At 51.8% G+C, this 27,014-nt stretch overlaps 2 protein-coding genes across 7 annotated transcripts; one reads left to right on the plus strand and one right to left on the minus strand.

Moving 5' to 3' along the window:
* Positions 1-966: 966 nt before the first annotated feature.
* Positions 967-9,079, minus strand: CXCR5 (C-X-C motif chemokine receptor 5). Of its 5 annotated transcripts, none has more exons than XM_053269415.1 (2): positions 8,867-9,079; positions 967-2,664 (listed from the first exon to the last, which is right to left on the minus strand). In XM_053269415.1, the coding sequence occupies exons 1-2, from the start codon at positions 9,077-9,079 to the stop codon at positions 1,375-1,377; spliced, it is 1,503 nt and encodes a 500-aa protein (XP_053125390.1). In that variant the 3' UTR covers positions 967-1,374. The 5 variants fall into 5 exon arrangements, with proteins under 5 accessions (XP_053125390.1, XP_053125394.1, XP_053125391.1 ...); XM_053269419.1 differs by lacking the exon at positions 8,867-9,079 and adding an exon at positions 8,661-8,831; XM_053269416.1 differs by lacking the exon at positions 8,867-9,079 and adding an exon at positions 6,332-8,831.
* On the plus strand, positions 9,010-27,014 carry DDX6 (DEAD-box helicase 6). Of its 2 annotated transcripts, none has more exons than XM_053269421.1 (14): positions 9,010-9,148; positions 10,535-10,992; positions 14,284-14,347; positions 14,729-14,833; positions 15,513-15,642; positions 16,529-16,675; positions 16,806-16,900; positions 17,665-17,787; positions 17,928-18,056; positions 18,420-18,536; positions 19,040-19,103; positions 21,401-21,502; positions 22,299-22,481; positions 23,354-27,014. In XM_053269421.1, exons 2-13 carry the CDS (start codon positions 10,793-10,795, stop codon positions 22,472-22,474), a joined length of 1,452 nt encoding a protein of 483 aa, XP_053125396.1. In that variant the 5' UTR covers positions 9,010-9,148; positions 10,535-10,792; the 3' UTR covers positions 22,475-22,481; positions 23,354-27,014. The 2 variants fall into 2 exon arrangements, with proteins under 2 accessions (XP_053125396.1, XP_053125397.1); XM_053269422.1 differs by having other exon boundaries at positions 23,657-27,014.

Genomic DNA, 27,014 nt, shown 5'->3' on the forward strand with positions numbered 1-27,014 from the left:
GAGGCCTGGCCTGGGGGGGGGGGCGGTGTTCTGCACCGGCCTTTTTGCTGGTTCTGGCAACGTTGGCATGAAGGGGGTTCACCCAGGGGTGTAGCGAGTGGCCAGGGAGCTGTGAAGGAGCGGGGGGGCCCACCTCTTTTACATCCCAAATGGCCCTTGGAGGTGGGCTGCTGCTGCTTTCTGGACCAGATGCCCCCCCCCAACCCACCCTGGGGTCGCCAGCAGGCACCACTTTCTCTTCGGGAAGAGGCAGCCCATTTCCTTTGGGGCCCCACTGCAGACTGCCTGCTTTGGCTGGAAGGCCAGCAGGAAGGCACAGGACACCATGCTGGGGGCCTGAGGCAGCCAGAAGTGCGATGAGGGTGGGCCCCCGTGCAGCCTTGGGCCCAGGAGGTCACCTCCACGAGGCCCCCCCGGCAGAGAAGGCCAGGCCACAAGAGCCACAAGGCAGGGAGCAGCAGGGGAGGGGGAGAGAGGAACATCGGAAGCTGTATACAACTCATGCTAAGTGAAGTACCGAATAGACGTTTTTAAACAATCTAGCAGCTCGAACATAGGAAGCTGCCTTCTACCGAGTCAGACCCTTGGTCCAGCTAGCTCAGGATTGTCTACACAGACTGGTGGCGGCTTCTCCCAGGTTGCAGGCAGGAGTCTCTCTCAGCCTTGTCTTGGGGATGCTGCCAGGGAGGGAACTGGGAACCTTCTGCATGCAAGCAGGCAGGTGCTCTCCTTCCCAGAGCGGCAGCCCCATCCCCTCGAGGGAATCTCTTACAATGCTCCCGCAGGTAGTCTCCCATTCAAAGGCAAACCAGGACAGACCCTGCTTAGCAAATTGGGACAATTCATGCTTGCTGCCACAAGACCAGCTCTCCTCCCAGTTGCTGGCAGTCTGTCCACCCTCCGCCCTTGTTACCCACCTTGGGTTTGGAGGCCCTCAGTGACCGTTCAGCAGAAAGGAGAGAGAAGTCGGTTCAAAATCTCTTTATTTCATAGTCTCCTCAGGTGATTTGCAAAAGCAGTGCAGTCATGCTCAGAGGGAACCTCTTCCTCCACCGCAGTTCTCTGCTTTGCTAGCGGCAGAAGCTGGTGTCTGGTGTGGCATGTTACCAGCTCCCACACCAAGAGAGGCTCCTGGCCCTTCAACAGCTGCTGCTGCTCCTGCTGCTGCAGCCTTGGAGGACGTGAAAAGCGGCCTCATCGGAAGAGAAGGCTGCCCAGAGCGGGTGTGAGGACAGCATCTTTGGCTTGGAGTTACATTTGCTTTCTCAGGTCTAAGCAAAAAGGGACAAGGCAGAAGCAAGACACTTCTCCACCTAGAAGCCTGGCAAGCAGGAGCCTGGGTCAAAGAGCGGAGAGGCCAGGAGCTTCCACCCGTCACTCGCCTACAGGAAGGAGACCCCGGCTGGCGGGCGGGCGGGCGGCAGATGTGCTGCTCCAGTCTGCGGAGTGTGGGCCCTTGCTGAGGCCGCCTCTGCCTCGGCCGGAGTCGAGTCCTGCAGTGCCCAGCTGGGCCTCTGGCCTGGGAGCGGCTGGGGCAGAAGCCGAGGGAGCAGGCGGGTCTGAGGAGATGGCCAGCAGATTCATGGCGGCGCAGGGCGAGGCCGGCTGCCGGATGGTGGAGATGTTGGTCTCCAGGCTGCTCTCCCTCCTGCTCTCCATCCTGCCAGCGTCCAGAATGTCCTGCAGGGCAGACTGGCTCAAGCAGCCCAGGTCGTGCAGGACACGGCAAGCGTCGTGGCGGAACCGGGTGCCCACAAACGCGTAGAGGATGGGGTTGAGGAAGCAGTGGCTGAAGCCGATCAGCTCGCTGACCATGATGGGGGTGCTCAGCCAGTCCTCTGCGGCACACAGCACGTTGCGGGCCTCCAGCTTGGTGAGCGTCTGCAGGAAGATGACCACGTGGTAAGGGCTCCAGCAGAGCAGGAAGACGCCTGTGACCACGATGGCCACCTTGACGGCCTTCTGCCGCTGCAGGCGCTGGGACTGGCACAGGGCCCTCACAATGGCGCTGTAGCAATAGCCCATGAGCACCAAGGGCAGGAAGAAGCCCACAATGTGGTACAGGAAACGCATGGCCACCCAGGAGTTGAAGCCATGGACCCCGCTGGGGGCAAAGTGGCAGATGCTCATGTTGCTGGCCGCTGTCCACACCTGAGTGAAGAGCAAGTCAGGCAAGGTCAGCAGGAGGGAGAGGAGCCAGACCACCAGGCAGGTCAGGTGGATGGACAGGGCACGGCGCTTCCGGAAGGTCTGCACGGCGTACACCACGGCCAGGTAGCGGTCCACACTGATGCAGCCCAGCAGCAGGCTGCTGCTGTAGAAGTTTATTCGGTGGGTGGCACTGAGCACCTTGCAGAGGAAAGTGCCGAAGACCCAGCCAGCAATGCTCTCCACCACACCAAAGGGGAAGGTGAGGACCAGCAGCAGGTTGGCCAATGCCAGGTGGAAGAGGAAGAGCTCGGTGGAGGTGCGGAACTGGCGGTAGCGCCAGAGGATCACGATCACCAGGAGGTTGCCCAGGCTGCCCAGCAGGAAGATCAGCAGGAAGACACCGGACACCAAGAGCTTCCTGAAGAGGGGCACGGAGCTCTCCGCCACTTCAGAGCACATGTAGTCGCCTGAGAAGTCCCCCTCACCATCCTCCGAAGTGTTGTAATAGGCGTCCTAAATAAGAGAGAGAGAGAGTGTGTGTTTTGGGTGCGGAGTCTGCATATCGGAGAGTCTCCATCTGCAGCTTAATTGACCCTTCGCTCTCAGATTTAAGCCACCTCCCTGCCAAGCTCCAAAAGTGACTACACAATGAGAAGTCTCCTTTTAAAAATGCACTCCGTCTCATAACTCGACAATCTACAACTCCAGGGTTTGCAAGCAGCTTCTCCCAGAACCTGGAAATTCCAGCCACAAAGGAGGCAGAATAAAACTTGGACTCCCTCAGTTCTTGGGAAGAGCAGCTAATTCGTTAGCTGGATCAAATAACCACCAAGCCATTACAGAAAGCAGTATTTGAAAGAGAGGCCTTCACTGCAAGAGCTGCTGTGGGGTGGGGGGGGGCAAATCTGGGCTGACAGCAGCTGCAGGAGGGCTCAAGGATCTGCACACCCCACCTCCTAGCATGTCCATCATAGCAGCAGCTGCCCAGAAGGAGGAAGGAGAGAAATGACTTCTGCCATTTGCTCCCTGGAGGCCTCCTCCCTCGGGGGTGGGGGGGGGCAGCTCTTCTCTCTCTCGTGGGACTCGGGGGCTCTGGGGCGGAAGTCTCACCAAACTGTGAAGTGCCAGATGAACTACCTCTGCAGACAGCTCCTTCCTCTTGCGCAGAGCCACCCAGATCTTGCACTCAGCCTGTCTGTGAAGCACCAGGGCCTGGCCTGAGGGCACCTTGCTGGAGCTCAGGAAGGTCTGGATGGAAACCCTCCTGGGAGCCCCCTCACGGATGCCGCCTGGGGGCATCCATGCCGGGTGGAAGGAAGGCAGGACAGAAATGCCGTAAGCGGGGAAATGTCAACGCGCTTGCCTCTTGGGATTCACCCCCCCCCCTTTGCCACTGGAAATTGCCCACATGCCGCGCCCCACTGAGGCTTCTGCCAATGCCCCCCATGGCAGCGGCACACGCCAAGGGGATGTTTGTCTGCCCGTTGCCTCTGCCTGTGTTGACGCTGCTGTGCCGTTTAGGTGGCAGCCCCAAATCTCAGGAACGAACCACCTGTGCTAAGCCGCACAGCTGGAGTCTCGGCCTTCAGCAGCCGCCTCTCTTGCCAAGGCCAGCACCAAACAAGCAGCTGCCCACATCTGGACAGACTGTGCCCACAGGGCCCAGAGAGGGCTCTGGGTCAGGCCAGAAGCTGCCCTTGGCCAAGGCGGAAGCCTCCGCACATACAGAGCACCCGGGGACCACCCTTCCCCACACTGCCGTCACCCACCCGTGCTGGCTGAGAGCACAGCGGGAGGCTGTCCCAGCTCTGGCGGTGCGAGAGCCAAGCCATGGTAAGAAAGCAAGAGCTGAAGCAGCTAAAAGGCCGGGTTGACCCAAGGCAAAGAAACTGAGCAGGCGGAGGCAGCAACGGAGGCTGGATTTCAGGACTGCTCACCTGTCGTCTTCCCAAGAGCCCCACACTTCCGCCCCCCACACCCAAGAACTGAAAGCCTTTCCTAGATCAAACAAGAGGCTCGTGGGACCCTAAAGAGCACCGGATGCCCCCACCAGCTGCTGTTCTTGAGGTGCCCCAAGATCCTGCAAGTGACTGACAGAAGGCAGTTCCTTTTCTGGAATGCTCCCTCTTAGGGGCTGAGCCCCACAACTCTCCAAGGGAAGATGCCCTGAACCGCTAGAGGACCTGGAAAGCTCCCCTAGCCCTCCTGGCCCAAAAGATCTGCTTAGAGCCTTGGCTGTGAATGGAAGTGGATCTCCCAGAGCCTGGCCGTGATGCCAGGTTGCCTCATCCCCCACCGCCGCCCTTGCCCCACCGGGCAGCCTCAGCAAAGCCCGGCCTTGCCCCCGCACTCACCCAGTCAAAGTCATCCAAGGCAAAGCTGACTTGGTCCATCATGAGACTCAGCCGAGGTCTCTCGCTTGGTCTTTAACAACTTCCCCAAGTGGGAGGAAGAGCCGGATGAAGAGCACTCAGCATCTCACATTTGCAATGCAAATTAGGTATCTTCCCCAGAAGGTACCCTAGTTTTTTAGAGCACTTCTTACTCTCTGGATTAGTAGAAGTCAGGCTAGCAAAACCCAGAGCAGCACCTGTGAGCCTCTGCCTTCCCTTTCAAGAAGATGTCACTCACTCTGCCTTAGAGGGCAGGGACCTCCTGGGACGGGGGAGGTTGGGGGCCCCACCATGGTTTGCTTGAGGTCCAGGAACAAATCCTGAAATCTTTGGCTGGGGGCAGCGGTGGCAGCAGGAGCAGCAGCTGTAGCTGCTTTGCCAGAGCCTGCGGAGACCAGGCCAGGCCAACAGGACTGCCATCAAGACCTGGAGCTCACCAGCAGCTTCTGCCACCCCGCACGGCAAACAGAAGCCCCCATCAACCTGATTGTAAAAGATGGCCGGCTTGCACAAGTTGTGCCTTACCAAGCAGGACACAGCCAGAAGCTTTATAGTCCTGTGGTCCCAGGCAGGCAGCAGCACTGAGGCCTTGGTAGGCTGCCTGACCATGTTCAGCTTGGTGGACCAAAAGCTGTGCTGGGTGTGGTGATGGCCATCAATAGAGATGCTTTTAAAAGGAGGACAGGGCTACCAACGGCTCCTAGCCGGAGCAGCTATATGCTTCCATTGGGATCTGGGGGGGGGGTGCCCCTGAACACCCGGTTCTAGGGAGCCCCAAGGGAAGCACCAGCTGCCCCCCTTCCCAAGTACTGGATGGGCCTTGGCCTGGTGACCCAGCAGGGCGGCTCAGGTGTGAGTGAAGGAAACACCATCCCATGGGGTCGGGGAAGGAGGACAGCCCGTGAAGGTCAAGCTCTAGTTGAGTCCTGGCTCTAGTCCTCTTCTCCCATCTGAGAGGGCAGCTGGGTCTGGCTGGGTCAGCCCTCTCACAGACAGGGCAGAGAGCAGCAGGCATGCCTTGGGCTTGGCCTCTGGGAGGTGGGGCAGGCGCCACCCTGGCTTTTCCCTTCAATCCGCCGCCGCCTGTTAAGGTGTTGCTCACCCTGCAGAGGAGAAGGCCAAAGTTCTGGTTCTGCTGTGGCCATTTCCAGGGGGAACCCCACCCCCCAATGGAAGCCTGTGTGTCTTTTGTAGGGTAGGACTTGAAGCCCCTTCCCATTCCCACTATCAGGCAGCTCAGCCCCGGCTTGAGTGGCTGGTGGCCCCTGGGACTGAGCGGCGGCGGGGGGGGGGGCGGGTAGGAGAGGCAACTTGCAAGGAGCATAGAGCTCTGAGGAGGAGGGCAAGCAGCATTGTCCAGCAGCAGCAGCTGAGACCGCAACACTCATCTCATCATTTTGTGAGATGGGCAAAATCCATGTTTTAATAAGAGAGGCAGCAGTTTGAAAAAAAAAAAAGTCAAGAAAGAAAAAGAAAGGGCTTTTTCTCCGGAAGAAGAAGAACCCAGGAACCCCCTGCCTCCACCCCCTACCCACCACTTCTGATTAAACAAAAACAAACACCACGAGAAAATTCAAGATCATCAACCATCATCAACATCATCATTTTGCTTGCTGGAACTTGGTTGCTTGGGTGGATCCTGAAGCTCTCCAGGAGGACGGTGTTTGACAGAACACCAATGCACCCTGCTCTCTCAAATGGTGCCTGCCTCCAGGCACTCCTGGTGGGTGGTCAGGTAAATCTATCATAGCTGGATAGTTGCTTTGTTGGCTGAAGCTCCTGCCCACCTTTTGACGACAAGCAAGAAGCTGGCGATTGGCTGAGCTGCTTTTAAATATCAGAACTGGGGAGGGGATTCTTATGCTCATGTCGTCCATGGAAGGCACACCATTGCCACACAGCCTGCAGGTCCTGCAGCAGCCGAGTCTTGGGAGACAGAGAGAGGATGCCCAGGTCACAGAGTCCAAAACGGTGCCTGCAGCTGGGAGTTAGGCAAGGACCATGGCGGCGGCGGCGGCAAGTGGAGAGCAGCTGTGCCCACTTTGCCCCCACAGATTGCCAGGAAACTTAGGTCCAACCAATGGAAGCACTTTTTCACACAACGCATCATCAACTTGTGGAATTCTCTGCCACAAGATGTGGTGACAGCCAACAACCTGGATGGCTTTAAGAGGGGTTTGGATGACTTCATGGAGAAGAGGTCTATCAACGGCTACTAGTCAGAGGGCTACAGGCCACCTCCAGCCTCCAAGGCAGGATGCCTCTGAGTACCAGTTGCAGGGGAGCAACAGCAGGAGAGAGGGCCGGCCCCTTTCAACTCCTGCCTGTGGCTTCCAGCAGCGGCATCTGGTGGGCCACTGTGTAAAACAGGACTAGATGGGCCTCCTCCTTGGGCCTGATCCAGCAGCAGGGCTGTCCTTATGCACAGCAGTTGACACACACCCCCATCATAAGAATGAGCAGGATCTGCTGCCAGTGCATGCGGGGTGGGTGGGTGGGTGAGGGAACCTCTGGCTGGCTGGCGGGCTCCTCTCCTAGTGCCAGGAATGCAGATGTGGTTGTGGGGTGCATGGATGAGCGGGGGTGTGGTGTGCATGGGGAAGGCTCCAAGGGGAAGGCTCCTTGGAGGCAAAGATGGCCCAGCCGGGGGCGGCCACGGTTTGCAGCAGCAGCAGGAGTGTGGGCGAAGGAGACGACTCGGAGGGAGGGAGGGAGGGAGGGAGCAGTTCACCCCACGCATACATGGGGGGCGCTGCCGGGCTAGGCCAGCGTTGAAGACTCTGCCACCTCCGGCTCTGTCCTGCCGCCATGGGGCCGTGGGCAGCCAACGGTGGCGGCGGTGGTGCTGCTCCTTGTAGGAGTCCATGGCGTACCAGGACCATAAGGTCCCACCAACGCCACCTACTGGAAATCCACAGGAAAACAAGAACTATAAGTGCTCGAAGAGACGCGAGGATTTGAGAAAGTTCCGCAAAAGGTGCTTGGCTGCCATCCAATTCTGGCAAAATTCCTGAAGCGATCCAATAGGGAAATTAACAGAGCATAGAGATGAAAAAAGAGCTCATGCTCATCACAAAATTGAACACAGTCCCATAAAAGATGATCAGTCGTTTCAGTCACTCCACACAGAGGGCATAGGCTGTCTTCAGATTTGCCAAGGAGATACGACTTATCCTTGGTAGAACAATGTCCTGTCAATGTTCTTAAAAGAGAAACTTGACAAGTTCTTCCCGAAAAACTAAAAAGTCAAAAATTGCTCAACTTTTGACAAAAGGAATACACTCTTCAACCTGTAAGATCTTTATCCCACCCCACCTGCCACAAACTCCTCATCTCCCATAAAACTCAGTTTCTAACTTCCATATTATTCAAGGGAACCTCACAATCTGCAGAAACGATCCAGCGATTGTTTTGCTACTGAATCAGCGAGCTCGTTCCCAAAAATTCCAACATGAGACCGAACCCAACAATCTGATAGTAAAGCCCCTGGAAAGTAAAATGTTATTCAGGTTCCAAATTTCCGAAATCACCGGGGCTTTATTAATAAAGCCACCTGCCTGAATGGCCTGTAAACCTGAAAGGGAATCAGAAAAAATTACAAAAACCCCAGGACGCATATCTTGATTCCATTCCGAGGCCAAAAGAATTGCTGTTAATTTTGCAGACATTATGCTAATTCCACTGGACAATCTAAAACCCTTTTCTATCAGTATAACAAATGCTGCTGATACTTTGTCACCCCGAACAGACCTTGACCCATCTGTAAAAATGTCACAGAATTCCGAATCAGGGAACAACCTTTCAAAGGTCCATGATCTAAAAACAGCAGCAGGTCGGGAAAAGGACTCGCTCCCCAAATCATCCCACAAAATTGGGGTGGGTGGGGGTGGTAAAGCCATGTCGGGTGCAAATTCGCCACTCCTCCTGCCCTGTGCCGCAGCCCTCCAAGAAACTCAAGCTCAGGCCATAAAGAGGGTCGAGCAACATGAGGATGGCGAGCGACCATCACCAAGTTCCCAGCAAGGAGCACGCAGGCTACCCCAGTTCCTAAAAGAGAGAGACCGCAACCTAGTCCAAAGCATAGTATCCAAAAGGCGCCGACACAGCCTGCCTCACCGGCCACACCCCGAAGCACATCACAAGCCAGGCGTAGTGACAAAAGCCCCACAAATCATAGCCTGAACCACGTCCAGTCTATGCAATGCTGGAAGCTGCGGCTGCTGCAGCTGCTGCGAAGCGCGCGGCCACCGTGGGCGGCATCGCTCGTGCAGCCTCTGCTGCGGCTCCCGCGGCGGCAGCAGTCCCACTGCGCAGGCGCCTACCCAACCTTCTTCTGCTGGGCGCCGCCATCGCTCTCCTCCTCCTCCTCGCCCCGCCCCGCCGAGGGGGCCTTCCCGCGCACGCGCACGCCGTGTCTGCCCGCGCTGCTGCCAGTGTGGGCGGAGCCTGCGCGGGGGGAGGAAGGACGCCAGGAAGGAAGGAAGGAGGAAGCCGCCATCTTGTTGTCGCGTCGCCGCCGCCGCCGCCGCCGCCATAGTCCGGAGCAGACCGACCCACCGATCGACGGACGGACGGAGCGGGCGCCGAAGGAGCCGGTGGCGGCGGTGAGGAGGAGGAGGAGGGCCGCCGGGGGAGGGGGGCTCCGGCGGGGGCGCGCGGGCGCGCACACACACGTCGGCACGTCCCTGGGATCGGGGCCTCCCCTCACACACGCCCCTCGCCGCGCGGCCCCCGGAGCCTGGCGCGGCCTCGCTCCCTCCCGGCCGCGGTGGACGACGCCGCCCCCGCTCGCGGGCCTCGCCGCCTGACCGGAGGGCCCTGCTCGGCCCTCTGGATGGGCGCCCGGCAGGCAGGCAGGCAGGCAGGCCGCCCCCCCCCCCCACGAAGGCCGCTCGGCCGAGAGGGGGCGGCGGCCCGGCGGGGCCTGCCGGTGCTGGCGGAGGAGGCGGCGGCGGCGGCGGCCCTCTTGCCGGAGCCTGCGCGGGGCGGCTCTCCGGGGCTGCGGGCGGAGCCCATCCTCGGGCGCTCCGCCGGCGGCGTCTCCAGCCGGCCCCCTGCCCAGCGCGGGTCCCCGGGCGGGCCTGGGCCTGGCGAAGGTGGGCGCGAGCCCGGGGCGGCGTGCAGCCCGGAGCCGGGGTCGCCGAGCCCCCGCGGGGCGCTTGTTCCCTGGGGCGGGCTCTGTTCCTCCAGAGACGCCGCTCCGCTGCCTCCGTCCAGGCGCCCCCGGAGGGCCGTGCGGCTGGGCCCCGGCGCGCCAGAGTCTGCCTGGGACGACGCCGCCGCCGCTGCGGCAGGCGGGCTGGGTGGGTGCTTCCAGCTGGCGGCGGCGCTGCCTCGGTGGGCTCTGCCGCCCTCCGAAAGCCCCAGGGAGGTGCTGCCTCCTCCCTGACAGGAGGAGCCCGGCCTGGAGGGCCTGGTTGGGAGTCTCTTGCCTGGCCGGCCCCCAGAGCCCCCCTTGCCCTTTAAGAGATGGCGGGCGGGGGGGGGAGCAGAAGACAGAGAGGCCCCAACACCTTTCCAGTGGGGGACACAGAACTAAAGAGCAAAGGCGCCTCCGCCTTTAAGTGATGTCTTAGAAGTATATAGAACCAAAGAAGTGTGGTTTTGTGCCCTTGAAAGGAAGGAGGCTCCTGGCTAGTTTCTCAGTGGCCACCATCCATGGTCTCTAGGGGGCACCCTCTTTGCAATTAAAGGTTGGTGAGGAGTGGCAAGCAGTAGTCCCCTGGGCTTCCTTTTTGCCTGGGGCTTGCACAATAACCAATGCTAAGGGTTTAAATGATTTTCATTGAATTTTGTTGTGTTTTAGTTTTTGTAAGCCACCTTGGGATGCTTTATGAAAGGCAGTATAAATAACGTGAACAATAAATAAACGAAATAGTCCTCTCAAGCCTTGTGTTCATCACTGTGGGTCTCCTTTGGCTCTTCTGCAGACATGTCGGTCGCCGCAGCTACTCCATGTGTTGACTCTGTTGTCTGTTTCTTTTTTCCAGATTGAAGTGAATGACTTTGGATAGAACTCAAGTTGGTTAGAAGACTTTTAAAAGAGTGGTTCCACAGTGCATCAGTGCAAGTGACTGCTTGACTCTTAAGTGACTTTACAGGTGCTTGCCTGCGTTGCAATAAAAGGACTCATCTATTGAGCAGGACCTTATTTATCTCTTCATCTTGGAGAGTCTAATAAACTGTACTACAGTTTCTGTACTCACAAAAGTTTCGAAGTTGGAAAAGACGTATTTACAAAGCAAAACATGAGTACAGCCAGAACAGAGAACCCTGTTATAATGGGTCTCTCCAGTCAAAATGGACAGCTGAGGGGCCCAGTAAAGCCCAGTGGTGGCCCAGGAGGTGGGGGAACGCAGGCTCAGCAACAGATGAACCAGCTGAAACATCCCAATACAATCAACAATGGCACTCAGCAGCAAGCACAGAGCATGGCCTCCACTATCAAGTGAGTACTTGTATGAAGACTTGGTCGGTGTGGTGCTCCAGAGTGGCCAAAAGCCTGACTCTTTAGGCTGAGCCCACATTTGATGTCAAAACAGTTATCGTGTTTTCTGTCTTTCCGCATTATTTTGCTTGTTAATTGCAAGAAGTCTGTGTGTGCGCAAGAGTCAGCATTCCAGTTGCTGTGGGCTCCAATACTTTAGCCAATTTATTAGGTTCTAAGTAAATATTTAGTAGGATTCTTCTGCTTTATATGCTGCCATCAGTGATGTTGGCACTTGACAAAGAAAAAAAGTTAGTTCTCTTCTCTGAGGAGTTTACAGTTTAATTTTTGACAGAGGGCAGCAAGCAATGAAACTAACTTAAGGTGCTGCCACTTTCCCCTCTAAGGCGTGTGCATGTGCACTCACGCTCACACACTTTCTGATGTCCGCTCAGTTTATTTTAGATCCCACACAGGTGGAATCAGGAAGGCCCCACTCTAATTGCACAGTGTGCTCTCACTGCCTGGATACTGCTGCCACCCAGAACAAAACTCATTCCGCACACAGATGGGGAAAAATGAGAGAGGACACTGGGTGCCACTGGCACATTTATTTAAAAGGTTATAATCTTGCTTTTTTGGCAAAAAAAAAAAAAATCTCTGAAAAGGTTATAAGCCCTGGTGTAATTTAACTGTAAACACATTAACCACACACACAGTAAAACCAATACAACCACTGCAGAACATAAAAACAGCCCTGCTGGATCAGGCTCAAGGCCTATCTAGTCAAGCATCTTGTTTCACACAGTGGCCTACCAGATGTCTCTGGGGAGCTCACAGGCAAGAGGTGAGGGCATGCCTTCTCTCCTGCTGTTGCTCCCCTGCATCTGGTATTGAGGCATCGTGCCTCTGAGGCTGCAGAAAAGCAGCTAGCACTGCTGCATTTCGGACCAGCTGACACTTCAAGTAGTCAAGGCAGCTGTGCATACAGCGTATTGTTGCAGTCCTCCCACTGAAGAGACTACCAGGGTGCACACAGCTGTGGCAAGGGCATGCATCTCTAGGAAGGGATTTGGTTGGCTTATCTGTTAACACTGCTGGTATGTACTCCTGGCTGTGGCTTCCATCTAAGAGTCCAGGATCACTCCTAAGCTACAGCCTTGCTTATGTACTCTCATTCAGCCCATTATCAGCTATGCACAGTCATTCAAGGATGGTCCACACCTGGTTCGGGTAGGAAAGGAGAAACAGTGCTGGGTGTCATCTACATACTGATGGTCACCTGCTCTAAAATCCTGGATGACCTGTCCCAGTACATACAAAAAAGCACAGTGGGGTGGAATATATCTCTACAGGAAAAGAGCTCTAGCAGGAAAGAACAGCCTCAATCATCATCTTCTGGAACTGTCCAATGGGATTGCAGCCCCCTAATCTCAGTCTGCCTACTTGATCTAGCAGGACACCATGGTCAATGGTATCGGAAGCTAATGACAGCTTCAAGAGGTCAGGAAGGTGGTGCTCATGTTGTCTCTTCTTCGCTGGACACCATTGGCCATGGTGACCCAGGCAGCCTCTGTCTGGCAGCTAGTTTGAAAGGAATTAGATGATCCATATCATCCAGGAGCACCTGGAGCCGCTTGTGCCACCTTGGCTCAAGGGGAGGTTATAGTCTCACCTTAGTTCCTCAACTTGTACCTCTTATGTTTTAACAGTTTATTGCATATTTTAATGGTTGGCTGCTTTCAATGCCCTTTGAAAAGTAGGTAGGATATAAATTTCTTAATGAAAGAAAGAACTCAAGGAGATTGAGAGATGGCTCATTTCACAATAGTCTTAATTAAGCAAGTTCAGTTTACTGAAACACAGCCCTCCCTTGGTAAGGAATTAATTATATTCACCCAAAAGGCAGTCGGCTTCTCCCAGCTTTGTAATACTGTGGATGAGGTCAAGTGGGCATGTGGTACGTACATATCCCGGTAGCCTGTCAGCATCCTTTGATGCCTTTGCTCAACGCTACTTTGCTATCTGACTGTTTTAAAGCAAACTTTAGTTTTTGTGTTGGAATACCTTGACATCCGGAAAGGAAGCTGGCAGGCTGTGAGGGGATCTTGTCCTGCTCAGTAGCCGTACGAAAGCTGCCAGCAGCAGGGCTCAGGGAATCCACTCATCTACTTGTCTGTGAGGAGTGAAAAATGATTCCTGACAAGTAACGAAGCAGCATAGCTCAGCCCCTGCTTAACTGAGCAAAGATGCGCCTTTTAAAGAGGTGCCTTATATTATATATCTTATATTTAGCAGGGGGAGAGCAACTGGCCCTATCCAACTGCAGCACAGCATCCCACCAGTGGCTGTTGCTGGTATCTGCCTTATGTTTATTCTCAGACTGTGAGCCCTTTGGGGACGGGGACCATCTTCTTATTTATGTATTTTTCTCTGTAAACCGCTTTGAGAACTTTGGCTGAAGAGTGGTATATAAATAGTCATAGTAGTAGTAGATGAGTTTTTAAAAATTGGCTGGTGAACAGAGCCAACATTTCTTGACCCCTGGCCAGCAGAACTTGTTCAGGCCAGCTTCCTGGCCTGTGGACTTGACAGCAAATACAGTGCCTTGCATAAATGTGGCCTGGCTCCTTTGTGCAGCCTGAGAAGCCTCTGCCTCACCTCTGACTGAAGTCTGTCTGGTGGGCATTAGGGATGGAGACTCCCGAGCAGCAATACTGGTTCTCTGCAGCTCTCTCCCCAGAAAGAGGGGTTTGGCCACCTCCTTTGCCAGTTCTAAATAGCAGCTGAAACCTTTTTCATCTGGTCTTCTGTTTGAGCCGTCGAATTTGGCGGTGGTGCTCTTACATTTTTCTGTTCTGCTCCTGTTGCTTTTCTGTTTGTACTGGTTATCTTCGATCTCTATATTTATTTCTCTAAGACGTACCCATGGCTAATCCCATGCGTGACAGCTCTCGCGAGAGTTTGTGAGCAGCTGCCAGATAGCCACAGGTGTGGAGAGAGAAAATGGTGGCCGCCGGTGGGGAGGGAAAGTGCCCACCACTGGGCTGGCGGGCCGAGAGGGAGAGCGCCTGCTGCCAAGCTGGCTGGCAGGGGAAAATGGCAGGATGGACTGGGGTGCCGATGCTCTGCACCAAGTCAGCTAGTTTGATGTGGTTTTGTCATTTCAGTGGTTCTTGTTGCATTTCCAGCTCAGTAATACTAGCAGCTCTGAATTAAGTCATGCCTCCTGTGTGATGCAGAGAGAGGTAGAAGAAAGCATTTAAACTGTCAAATCAAATTCAGCAGCTGATATAACTCTTTTCTCTTCAGACCTGGTGATGACTGGAAGAAGACTTTAAAACTCCCTCCAAAAGATCTGAGAATCAAAACTTCGGTAAGGGTTTCCTAAACCTGTAATGATGAAAAATACTGAGTACTAGTGTTTTGCCTGATGGGCTTAAAATCTAATTGAGGGAATAATATGAAGACTTGAAATTCTGGGCAAGGAACTTTCCATTTACAGTACAGCTCATCAGGTCTTGGCTAGTAATCCTCTTGGTACGTTGGCTCTACTCGTTTCTCCTGAAAAATGGACTGAAAGATTTGTGCATGCCTATACCGTTCAATATAGCTCTGCTATCCACAGCAAGCAGAGGTGTGGTGGTTAGCCTGCCCCATCTACTGGCCAGAACCTCCTTTTGAAACGCGTGTTGTGTTAAGTAAGGGTGCCGATGTGTTGGTAGCGAGAGCTGACTGTCTTGCTTTGCTTGTTCAGGATGTGACTTCCACAAAAGGAAACGAATTTGAAGATTACTGTCTGAAACGGGAGTTGCTGATGGGAATTTTTGAAATGGGCTGGGAAAAACCATCTCCTATTCAGGTTGGTGTACATCAACTAGTTCGTTCTTTTTGACAGGAATGGGTTGTTGAAGGGGCTTGCTTAGTGAATAGAAATGGAGTTTTCCTCTGCCCTTTTGAGGGCTGGATGTTGCATAGTTGGAGGCTTGATTGTGCCCTGTGCTTTCACTGGTGCTCTGGCTGCATCTAGTCAGTTTAACTTAGTCTAGCTGCCTCCCTAGCAGCTGAGACTTTTCCTTCTGTCAGTGGTGGTGCTTATCTATAAATTTATCATAGCTCACTGTATAGCAGGGAAACCATTACATTTCTTGGCTGCTGCAGGGCAGGACTGCTATAGGTTGACTTTGGTCTCAAATCTGACACTGTCTTTAAAGCCAGATATCATCTTGAAGAAATGGAAAGCCTTTCTCTGGGCCCAACCCTGGATGCCACTAACAGCTACTCTGAATTAACCTCTCTGTCATCTTATTGCTCTGCTTATGGCAAGGCCAGTTCCTAATAGTAATCTTGCTGCTTGGGTGGGGATCTCTTGCAGCTGTGGATAATCAGTAGTGCTGAATGCATAGGGCCGATTAAAATGATGATTGTTCATAGTCTCTAGTCTCTCCTGTTCTCCGTCTCCCCCTACTTCCTTGAGGCAGGCATTGTAGGATGAGTTGGGGCTGCGTGGCATCCTACTGATCCCTGTGGCTTCCTTCCAGGAGGAGAGCATTCCCATTGCTCTGTCTGGGAGGGACATCTTGGCTAGAGCTAAGAACGGGACCGGCAAGAGCGGCGCCTACCTCATTCCCTTACTTGAACGGCTTGACTTAAAGAAGGACAACATACAAGGTCAGTTGAAAGTGGCCAGCAAGTGTCAGCTACAACAGACCCTTTAATCTTCCCAGATGGCCGTGTTGAATTTCTTACCCACTCAACTGATGTTGAGAAACAAAGATGTTTGCAGAATGTTGCCAGGGTTGATATGCCTCTTTGGCCCCTCTGTCCTTTCTGCCTTTGGCTCCAGTTTAAGACTGTTCCTTCTGTTTATAGAATATTTGCACAGAACAGAAATTTTTGAATAGAAGGCTTGGCTAGTAAACATAAGGAGGGGGAAATCCAGAGTTAGGAAGCTGCTGAGAATCTTCCTGCAGAAAATGCCCAAGGGTAGATAGTTGAGTGAATCCAGCTATCTCTGTAAAGGGACACCGTCTGTTTTTTAAATAAGCCCCCACTTCTATCTGCATGGAAGAGCCTCCAAACAATTAAGAACTTCATAGTCTGCTAGATCAGTCCATCCAGCATTTTGTCCAACAGCCAGCCAGATACCTCTGGGAAGAGTGATGGTCATCCTTATTCTTCTCCAGCATGTGACATTTAGAGGTATATTGTCCCTTTATTATATAGAGGTTCCTGTTACCTACATCTTTTTAAAGCTCAGTGGTTGTCACTCCCTCTTGTGGCTTGATTCATTGATTGAGTGAACAAGTCCTTTCTCTGGGCTTTCTTGACCCGCAAGTTCTAGCATGATATTGATCTGAGAGAGAGAGAATTCCCTGTCCATTCTCTTCATACCATTCACAGCTGTATACACCAGATGTGCCTGCCAGCTGGGGAGGACTTACAAATGTTGCACATTCTGCTTCTAAAGGACAGAAATAGTTGGCATACAGGTGCTCCCCTGAGCAATCTGGAAGCATGAAGCTAGTGCCCTGAATATTCTCTTCCCCTCTTGCAGCAATGGTGATTGTTCCCACACGAGAACTTGCCCTGCAGGTCAGTCAGATCTGCATCCAAGTCAGCAAACATATGGGAGGGGCCAAAGTGATGGCAACCACAGGAGGAACCAACCTGCGTGATGACATAATGAGGCTTGACGATACAGGTAAGACACATGGTTCTGAAGGGCTGGCTCCTGAGCAAGTCAGGTGGGAGCCTGGAGTCTTCTGTTCTGCTCAGTTTCAGACCCCATCATTTCAATTCCTGCTCACCTCTGTGTGCTTTTCCTGTTGCAGTGCATGTGGTGATCGCTACGCCAGGGAGGATTCTGGATCTCATCAAGAAGGGAGTAGCAAAGGTGGACCATGTTCAGATGATCGTTCTAGATGAGGTAATATCATCAAGGTTCAAGGTTGAACCTTGGTTCTTCACCAACTAGAGCCATTTAGCTCAACCGCCCTGAGCCATTTTTGGAAGGGCGTTATAGAAATAAAATTAAATAAATAAAAGTGGCAGTGCTTGCTTACTAAACTGATTCAATCTTATGTTCTGAAATGTAGTTTAAAATCAGACTCTTATTACAGTACCTTCCCAAGGAAGATTCTTTCCTCTGTTTAAAGGGAGGGGAGCCACATAGTTTGAGGAAGTGGCTTGTGTGGAAAAAGCAAACCAGGTTTATTCCAGCTCAGGGCTGGGAAACCAACAGTGCCTTCAATGCGAATGTTTTAAAACTGAGGCTGGATCTCTGCAACCTGTTGTACAGTCATCCCTTGCCAACTGCGTGGGCTCCGTTCCAGGAAAACCTAGCGGTTGGAGAGCAATAGAAATGCATGGGAAATGGGATTAGGGGGATAGTGGTCGGGGGGAAACAGAAAAATACAGTTAAAAGAAAAAATCACCCCCGGAAATCGTGCAAAGAGCCCCCCCCCCCCCCCGCAACCCCAGATTGCCCAAATATTTCACCAAACCACAGGCGAGACCTGCCACAATTTCCCAGTCATGGATACTTAAAACCGTGATTGGGAAACCCGCGGTTGGTGAGGGTTCACTATACATGACAGAGTAAAGTGACTGGTGGGAGACCCTGAACTTGAAGCAAGGGTCCAGATATGTCCTAAGTACTGGAGTATTAAGTTGGTTCACTTTTCATTGCAGGCAGACAAGTTGTTGTCCCAAGATTTTGTTCAAATAATGGAGGACATTATTCTCACGCTACCTAAAAACAGGCAGATCTTGCTATACTCGGCCACTTTCCCTCTAAGTGTACAGAAGTTCATGGTAAGTGTGATGCTGCCGAGCTTGGCCTGTAGCATTTCTGATAAGTCCCACATTCCTGAATCAGCGAAAGAGGTGCATGTCAGTTTGCACCAGACCATGGTCTGCTCATTTCCCTAAATATTAGCGTGCTTCTCTTTCAGAATTCTCACTTGCAGAAACCCTATGAGATTAACTTGATGGAGGAATTGACGCTGAAGGGAGTTACTCAGTACTATGCCTATGTAACTGAGCGCCAGAAAGTACACTGCCTCAACACACTGTTCTCAAGGGTAAGCAGCAACCTCCACTTGCACGTTCTTTTTCCTCAATTTGCTTCTGATACATCATAGAATCGGGGACTGTATGTCGGGAGAGGACTCGATCACTATTGTGGTGTATTGGTTCGGTACATATACAGAAACATAGTAAAGATACTTGCAAGCTTTGTGTTGGGCTATGTTTGTGCACGTGAGTGTGTGTAGCATTCACACTGTACACTTGTCATCAGCCTATGTAAATCTTCAACCAAAAACTATAGATTGGATGCATGACTAAGATTCTATGCTTATTTCATCTTTCTGAGGGGGGTGGGGAATTAGTTCCCTTTGAATTTATAGGCAGTGGATAATTAACACTTTTGTATTTGCATTTAGCTCCAGATTAACCAGTCAATCATTTTCTGCAACTCCTCCCAACGGGTTGAACTGCTAGCCAAGAAAATCTCCCAGCTGGGATATTCGTGCTTCTACATTCATGCAAAGATGAGACAGGTCAGTGTAAAGTTGAGCACTTAACAGACACTGATAGGATTTCAATGTGGATGCAGAGAGGTTCGCTTCCCTCTCTGCATTGAGGGTCGCATATGCTTGGTTGGACGACCTTGGTCTCTGCATTCCATTGCTGTTACCAGCACTGAATGAAGAATGTTTGCCTTGCTTGTCCTCTGGCAATTCCTAAACCAAGTGTGGGGGGCGGGGGGGGGGGTCAGTTTGCTACCACCATGTTGGGGACTCTGCAAAGGGCGACTTGGGCTTAAACTGGACAAAACTGAGTGGGAGCAGAAGGGGCAGACTGGTAGATGGTGGCGCTGGATGGGACCGCACAGACACTCCCTGTCTAGTACAGCACTGTTCCCTCCAGCGAGTTGACTTGATGCCTGCAGACAAAAGTGCTTGCTGTTTTCACCTGGGCCTAGGACAAAGTGGTGGGCAGCTTCTGGGCTCTGAGCATCAGGAAAAGTCTTGGTGAATAATCTCTTGTTCTTCTTCACCAGGAGCACCGCAATCGAGTGTTCCATGACTTCCGGAATGGTTTATGCCGTAATCTTGTTTGCACTGGTGAGTCTTCTTTCCCTTTTGTTTTCTCTCTGGCGCTCATACTCTCTCCACTTCTCCCTACATGTGGCCATCCAGTGGTTCAAATGCTGGTGTGCTTTCTGCCTCCCTCCACCAGGAGATACTTTATTTTGCAGAAAGGTTGGGGCTAGACTCAGAGGTATCTCCCACTTAATCCAGAGAGCTGGTCTTTTAAAAAAAGAGAAATTTTAATCATATTTCTATACTGCCTGACGTGCAGTGTGCATACGTTAAAATACAACAAATATAAAAACAGGTTAAAATGATTAAAACAATTAGGTTATAAAACCAATTAAAATTAATTAAAAGCCTGATAAAACAGATGTGTTAAATGAAAACCTCCTTCATTTAAAAACAGCCAGCGACAGAGAAACGGAATTTAACAGGGGGTGCATTCCAGAGCCCTGGGGCAACCACAGAGAAGGCCTGGTCCTGAGTAGCCACCAGATGAGCTGGTGGTAGCTGTAGTGGGACATCCCCAGATGATCTTAATAGGCAGGAAGGTTCATGACAAAGGAGGCACTCTCTTAAATACCCTGGATCCAAGCTGTTAAGGGCTTTATAGGTAATAAGCAGCACTTATTACCCTAATCCTAGCCAGTGCAGTTCTTTTAAGATGGATGTATTATTTATTTAATTTATGTATATACCACCTGACTCCAAACGCTCTAGGTGGTTCACAACCTATGTGGTCTCTCTTGGTTATCCCAGACACCAGTCTGGCTGCCACATTCTGCACCAGCAGTATTTGTGGACTATGTATAAATGCAGCCCCACATGTGTTACAGTAATCATGCCTGGAGGTTACCAGCATATATACCACTGTTTTAAGGTCATTTACCTCCAGAAATGGAAATAGCTGACATATTGGCCAAAGCAGATTAAAAAGCAACCCTGTCTGTTGCCTCAACATGAGAGGCCAGAGAGCGTTTTAGATCTAAGAATAGTCCCAAGCTATGTGCTTGTTCTTTCAGGGGGAATGTAACCCCATCTCGAACAGGCAGATCTAAACCATCTCTTGGGTCCCAACCCCCTCACAGTCAGTCGCTTCGTCTTGTTTAGATTCAGCTTCAGTTTATCCCTCATCCAGCCCACTACTGCCTCCACGCAGGCATTTAGGGAAGTTCTGCCATTAGCTGATGAAGTTGAGATGGAGAAATTGATTTGGGTGTCATCAGCATACACCCTCTACCAAATCTGATGATGATCTCTCCCAGCGGTTTCATGTAGATGTTAAAAAGCATTGGAGACAGTGTGGAGCCTTGTGGCACTCCATACATTAACTCCCGCTTTGCAGAGCAACAGTCTCCAAGCAACACCATCTGGAATTTTCCAGAGGTAGGAACAGAACTACTTTAAAACTCTGCCGCCCAATTTTTTTCCTGTGTACAGAATTTAGGTGCCAAGCCTGGCTCTAACGACCAAGCAGCTTCAGAGAAAAGATAGACTTTCAGGGTTTTCCTTGTGCTTTGACCACTGTTGTACTTCCCTCCATTTTGGAAATTCAAGAAGACATCATTGGTAACTGGCTATTGGGAAAATGGAAGAATGCAGGAGGATAATCCAAGTGGGCATGAGAAGGAATGAAAAATAGTTATCCCATTTGAGTGGTGGCCCTAGAGCAAGCCGTTGGCTTGGATGAGCAGCCTCAGGAAGCATTAGTGGTTGACTGTGGAACCTTTTTGTCCATTTTGCTGGATTTCTCAGACACTGAGGTTATTATGAAAGTAATGTGAGTGTCCATATTTAAGGACTAAAAACATAAATTTAGAGTCCCTTATGAAGTAATAATGGTTAAATTGAATTGTAAAACAAGAACAGTGAATACATTCAGTATACAACTAATGTTGAGTGATATATATTTTAATAGATGTTTTTTAAAAATCTAGCAGCTCATACATTGGAAGCTGACATATACAGAGTCAGACCATTGGTCCATCTAGCTCAGTATTGTCCACATTAACTGGCAGCAGCTTCTCCAAGGTTGCAGGCAGGAGTCTCTCTCAGCTCCATCTTGGAGATGCTACCATGGAGGGAACGTGGGGCTTCTACTTGTAAGCATTCAGATGTTCTTCCCAGAGTGGCCCCATCCCCAGGGGGTATCTCTTACAGTGTTCACATATAGTCTCCCATTTGAATGCAAACCAGGGTGGACCCTGCTTAGCAAAGGGGAAAGTCATGTGTGCTACCACAAGGCCAGCTATTGCATTTTTCTTGTCTGCCACTTTCTTGTTTGCTTCTTGAGTCAAATGGTCTGCACTGGAATACTTGTCTTTCAGATCTGTTTACCCGAGGTATTGATATCCAAGCTGTGAATGTTGTGATAAACTTTGATTTTCCAAAGCTGGCAGAGACATATCTCCACCGTATTGGCAGATCAGGTGAGGAGCCTGTGCTCTGAGGAAGAAGAGCTTCACTGGTGGAGCCTTTGCACTGGTGCTAAATTAATGGTGGGAGACAGGAATGCTGTTGCTTGGACTGAGTCCCTGGTGGTGTGCGGGGTGGGCATGGCCAGGTGATGGATTAACTGGTCATATTGGTCATAGGAAGCTGCCTTTTACAGAGCTGGACCGTTGGTCCATCTAACGTACTGTTGTCTGTAGCGATGAGCAGCCCTCCTGACAGGACTGCCCAGTCCATGAAGTAGATGGGAATGGGGTGGAGTTCTGTCTTGGGTGAGAGGTGAGGCCAGAGCACATCCAGGGCAGGGCCTGCACATGGCGCGCCTCCGTCACGGTAGCAAGTTTTCAGCTCTGCAGGTGTAAAAGCAGGAATCCTGCTGCCATCACTATTCTGATTAACTGTGTAGATCATGATGTAAGTGTAGATAGTGAGGTGTTGTCTTCTGTGTGACATTTGTAGGTGGCTTTTGGATTGAGCAAGAAAAGTAGCGCATAAATTTTCTGAACCTTATGGCAAAGTTCCTCTTAGCTGCACCCCTCACCACTGGCAAATAGGAACATGATACATCTTGTCAAGTGTTTAAAAAAACCACCCACAACAAATGGGGATGTGAAACTTCCGAACGCAGCTCTGCTGGGGGAGGGGAGCCTCTGAGTCTCGTGCTTGCGGGAAGCAGCCTTCAGCCCAGCCATGCGTAGCCCAGGTAGTGGCACAAGCTGGGAGCTTGCACAAAGAGGCCGGTTGTCTCATGCCAGACACGTTCTTCCCTTCAAGGTCGGTTTGGCCACCTGGGCCTGGCCATCAACTTGATCACCTACGATGATCGCTTCAACCTGAAAAGTATTGAAGAGCAGCTGGGCACAGAAATCAAGCCCATCCCCAGCAACATTGACAAGAGCCTGTACGTGGCAGAATACCACAGTGAACCCGTAGAGGATGAAAAACCTTAACTGCTGCGTATGTATCTGGCTTGGGAGAAGCCGGCAAAGCATCTGAGGGGCCCCCCCGCCTGTGCTGTGGGCATGGGTGCTGCACTAAGAAGCACTGGCAATGTGCTGCCGGTGTGTCGCTTTGCACTTGGTGCTGCTTAGCTGTGTTTAGGAGGTCAGATAAGAGTTTACAGCTTGGTCGTGAGGAACCTGGCCACGTCCTCGACCCTTGGTGCAGGTATTTGAAGGAAGGTTTGGAGAAATTCCAGGGTCCCATAACAAGCAGCTACTCCTACTTTCTGCAAACTCTTTCCCCAGACAGCAGCTGGGGGGGTGGGGGAAAGGCCTCACCTCTCAGTCGGTCAGTGACTGAGAACAGAGCGAGATTCTATTGTGGCTCCTGCCATGAGGGGCGAGTACAGCATTTGATCCCCTTGGGGGGCTTTTGCAGGGGCAAGTAGTGACTCATTCACACGTTAGAGCAAACCCCCTGAGCTTGATGTGCCCACAAAGTGGTACTGACGGAATTCTCCAGGTGTGGTTGCTTGACACCCTGAATGGGCCGTGCTCACACTTCTGGCAAGCAGGTAAGTCTTGGCCAGAATAGCCGTCTTTGAGCCACAAAGTGGCTGGCGTGGGCAAGAGACCTTTGCCTAAGAGAGGTCTAGCCAGGAGGCCTTTCCTTTGCCACGGGTGTTGCTCTTGTTGGTCCCTGTAGAGCTGGGGATGCCGTGTGGCAATGAGGGGGAACATCTGGCTGTTGGGGATTCCGCTGCTGTGCTCAGGCTAGCTAGCCAGTGCTTTGGCTTCAGCAAGTGGGTGGCTCTCAGATGCAGTTTGGTATATATATACACCGCCTGATATGAAACATCTCTGAGTGCCTGTGTTTTTCCTTCCTAGGCTTTGCTTAAACACACGAGCTAAAGCCCTTCGATCTGGATATGTGATACGTCGTTTCTTTGGGGATACCCTTCTCTCTATGGGTTTTTCATCTTTTATTCCCCCCCCTTTTTTTTTGGAACTACAAAGATTAAAGAGCTCCGCCTCCCCTCCCCCTCCCCCCTTTTTTTAAAATTATAAATCTGGCTGTGAGGAAGAAAGCAGAAGATAGGAAGGAAATACCTTTCCCCCCCACTTGTTTGCACTGTGTGCTGACTGAACATTAGTTGCACTAACTGCTGGTTTTAATTTTTCTTTGTGGAGGAGAAGAAAAACTCTGACAAGAGAAGACTCCCAAACACAAGCTTGACTGCGACTTCCAACTCATCCACAGCCGCCTGACTGAGTGCATTTCAACGTCTCCCTGGCTCCTCATCCGTCTTTAAGCTAAAGAGCTTGTTACTTATTTGTGCAAAGTGCCTTATGCTACAAGACCATTCAGAATATCACCTTTCAGATACAGCCCCAGGAGTCGTTTTGGTTCAGGTCAACGTCTCTCTCCCCCCTCCCCCTCCCCCTCCCCCTCCCCCCCACAAGTTGGGCTGGGAGGTGACACTTGTCAGTAATACTTTTGTTTAACCTTTTTAAACAAAATGGAGGAGTTGAGATGCAGTTGCAGTTCACCCCCTTTGTAAATATGTGTATTTAAACGAAACAAGCCGGACCATCTGGGCTGATGGAGTGCAACCTCACGCTCCAGAAGGAAAGAGCCCCTTGCCATCCACAAAGCCCCTTGGGCTCTCGCAGAACACTACAGACTGGTTTCCGTGAGTCTCTGTTGGTGGTCACAGCACTTGCTAGGCAGACTGTCTCAGAGCTGTGGCAATCTTTCCTCTCTGCAGTGTGTTCCACAGAAAATTGGATGTGTATACTTGTATAAACTTTGTAAATATGTGTTTTTCTGTTATGGGTTCATATAACCTTTTTCTTTTTGTTTTCTTTGATGAAGTTTGCTGGGGTTAAAGGGATTACAGATCGATCTTGACAGCAGCTACAGGTGAGAGGGGCTCAGTTTTCTGCAACACTGCACTGTGCCAAGCGCTCCAGCCTCTGGCCAGGCCAGGCTCACTTGCAGCGCTTGGAGGAGAGCTGGGTGTGGGACAGATGTGCGTAGCGAGTCCTTTGCAGATGCTCTTCCATTGCCCCCCTCCACCGTTCCAGGAAGGCAGCGTGCATTACAGGAGCAAAGGCCTGGTTTGCCACCTTGGAGCAAGGCACGACAGAACAGACATGCGTGGATCTGGGGCTTTCATTGATAAAAAGAAAAAAAGCCACTGGCCATTTCTGGAGTTCTGTGGGGTTGGCTTGCAACTTTCCCCGGAATCTGCCTGCCTCGGTTCTCGAGAGCAGGCAAGGACGAGCTCCCCCTGCCCAGCCCTTTGCCATGTTCTTCCTTTGCCGCTGCAGAAGCCCTGCTGGCCTTGTGTGGGACTGGCAGGTGCTGTGGGGCCAAGCAGTGTTGCTTTAAATTGGGCCCCTCCCAACATGCTTGATGTTTGGCCTGATCTTCAGGCAAAAGGAGTGAGACCACTCAGCCTGTAAACTTCTTAAGAATTCCCTTCCAGCCTGACCAGCAACAGGCTGCCAGGAGGCACTGGGACAAACGCAGCCCTCTCTGCTCAGACCCTGTATAGTCAGAAACTGCACCTGCAATGCCATCCTGCTTTCTTGCCCCGAGAAGCGGAGTCTTCTGGCTTCTCCCTGCATTGGAATTGGAAAACACACTCTTGCCCTGCCCAGCCCGCAAGAGACTTGTGTTTGAACTAGGTGCCTCCTGGCAACACCGTTGAAAGTGGAAATGTGTTTTGTCGAAGTAACTCCATAATAACATAGCAAAAGCTGCACTCAAGTACAGCTCAGCTGCTGGGACTGGCCTGTGGCTGCACCAGATGAGCAAGTATTCAGTCTCTTAGGGGGAGGCTTTGTGGGTGGGACGTTCTGATCAATAGCAAAACCTTGCTGTTCTGCTGCAGCCAGTCTCTTCCCAGCAGGTGAGAGAAGGGGGTCCTTTTAGTGCAAAGGTGACCAGCATGCAAATGTCTTGAGTCTTTTGAAAGCGTGCACGCCTGCTGTGCCGCCCTGTGCCATGAGTTGAGGTGGCCACTCTGCCCTGTGCCATGCTCAGGTGGTCACTCTTGAAGCACAGCATTTTTAAATGGAAAGTATTACTTTAAATGTATCCTCCTGGCAGAGGAGTGGCATTTGTCTAGATTTTTGAGCACCACTCTTGGGTGGCTTTTGTTGGGTCAGGAAGCCACCCACTGCTGGTTTCTCTCTCTCTCTCTCTCTCTCTCTCTCTCTCTAGGTGTAAGAGAGGGACTTGTAAGCGGAAAGATGCTCCACTGTAGGACTAGGTAGACCCTGGTCACATTTTCCCCCTCCATCTGAAAAGAAACGCAAACCCTGAGCATCTGGGAGTCTTCTTCCTAAAGGTCGCTGGTGACCAGCATCCCCATGGATTGCAGCAGTCAAGAACATCCTGTTGTCTGTTGCTTTGCAGGTCCAAAGAAAAGGAGCACACAGGTGCCCATTGGCTGGCTTCGCCCCTTAGTGTGTGCGGAGATTGACCAATCGATTGGATTAATTCCTTGGCACTGGGGCTGTGGTATCTCCATGTGCTCTTCCCAGAATGCACTCTGTTCACCAGAAGTTACCCGGGTGGGGTGGGGGGTGGGGTGGACTTAGACTTATTTTAATTTCTCCAGAATGAGATGGGAGCATCTTTCCTTGCCCCTCTGTGTTTGTGTCTGCATGGAACTGTGTGAGATCGGGAAGCAAGACACAAAAGCAGATGTGTTCGCATCAAACATCTCATTCTCCTCTTTCTTTTAGGGGTGGGTTGACCTGCACAGGAATTGCTTGAGCCCTGCCAGCTAGGGGAGGTGCTGTGTGTCTTGTCTTGTCGGCCAGACCCCTTGCCTCGGTGCAGCTGCCACCAGCAGTAAGCTGGCCCATACTGCTGGTGCCGTGTGCCGCTGGCTCGGGTGAAAAGGATGCTGCTCGTGGGGGCACAGCCACAATTTCTGACCTGGCAGAGTCTGGGAGGCTTAAACCAAAGTGAGGGCCCATCAGGCTTGCTGTGACCCATGGTGGGGGTGGCGGGAGCGGGGAGGGAGAAGCCAGCCTCCCTTCTGGCAGCATTGCCAAGTCCTGTGCAGGTGATGGGGTGGGGGGGAATACAAAGATACAGCCTTGCTGTATTTTAACCCGGATTTGTGGGGAGGTGGTATCTGGAAGAAAAAATTAGTTGCAATTCCCTTTATTGAAACAAACTAGAAATGTCAAGGGAAGGGGGGCATTTTTTTTTTATTATTCAGTTCAATGAAAGTACAATGTTGCTTGGTCCTCAGTCCAGGCCATGTTCACTGTGAACAATGAGGACGAGAATTTGGAATTGGGGTGGGTGGGGGAGGGGAAGCTAACCTTTTTTTGGGTTGGGGGAACTGATAATTGGCAAATGTCCAGTAGAGCTCAGTTTTTGGTTCAGTGTATTATCTGTACAAAAGTATATAATGGAGGGCTGACCATATTGATGTCAGACAGAAGAAGTGAAGAATGGTAAAATCCTGACTTATTTTTTAAGGGGGGGAAATTAGCTCAATAAAAGCTCACTGGGACTTGA

The sequence above is a fragment of the Hemicordylus capensis genome, chromosome 8, assembly GCF_027244095.1.
Source record: "Hemicordylus capensis ecotype Gifberg chromosome 8, rHemCap1.1.pri, whole genome shotgun sequence".
Taxonomy (NCBI): Eukaryota; Metazoa; Chordata; class Lepidosauria; order Squamata; family Cordylidae; genus Hemicordylus; species Hemicordylus capensis.

Excerpts from the sequence above, each read along its gene's own strand:
- CXCR5 (XM_053269415.1), bottom strand. The coding sequence starts at position 9,079 with ATGGCGGCGGCGGCGGCGGCGGCGACGCGACAACAAGATGGCGGCTTC. Across the intron at positions 2,665-8,866 it reads GCCCAGCAGAAGAAGGTTGG|GACGCCTATTACAACACTTC; the intron begins GTAGGCGCCTGC and ends TCTCTTATTTAG.
- DDX6 (XM_053269421.1), top strand. The coding sequence starts at position 10,793 with ATGAGTACAGCCAGAACAGAGAACCCTGTTATAATGGGTCTCTCCAGT. Across the intron at positions 14,834-15,512 it reads AAAAACCATCTCCTATTCAG|GAGGAGAGCATTCCCATTGC; the intron begins GTTGGTGTACAT and ends GCTTCCTTCCAG. Across the intron at positions 18,537-19,039 it reads TTCATGCAAAGATGAGACAG|GAGCACCGCAATCGAGTGTT; the intron begins GTCAGTGTAAAG and ends CTTCTTCACCAG.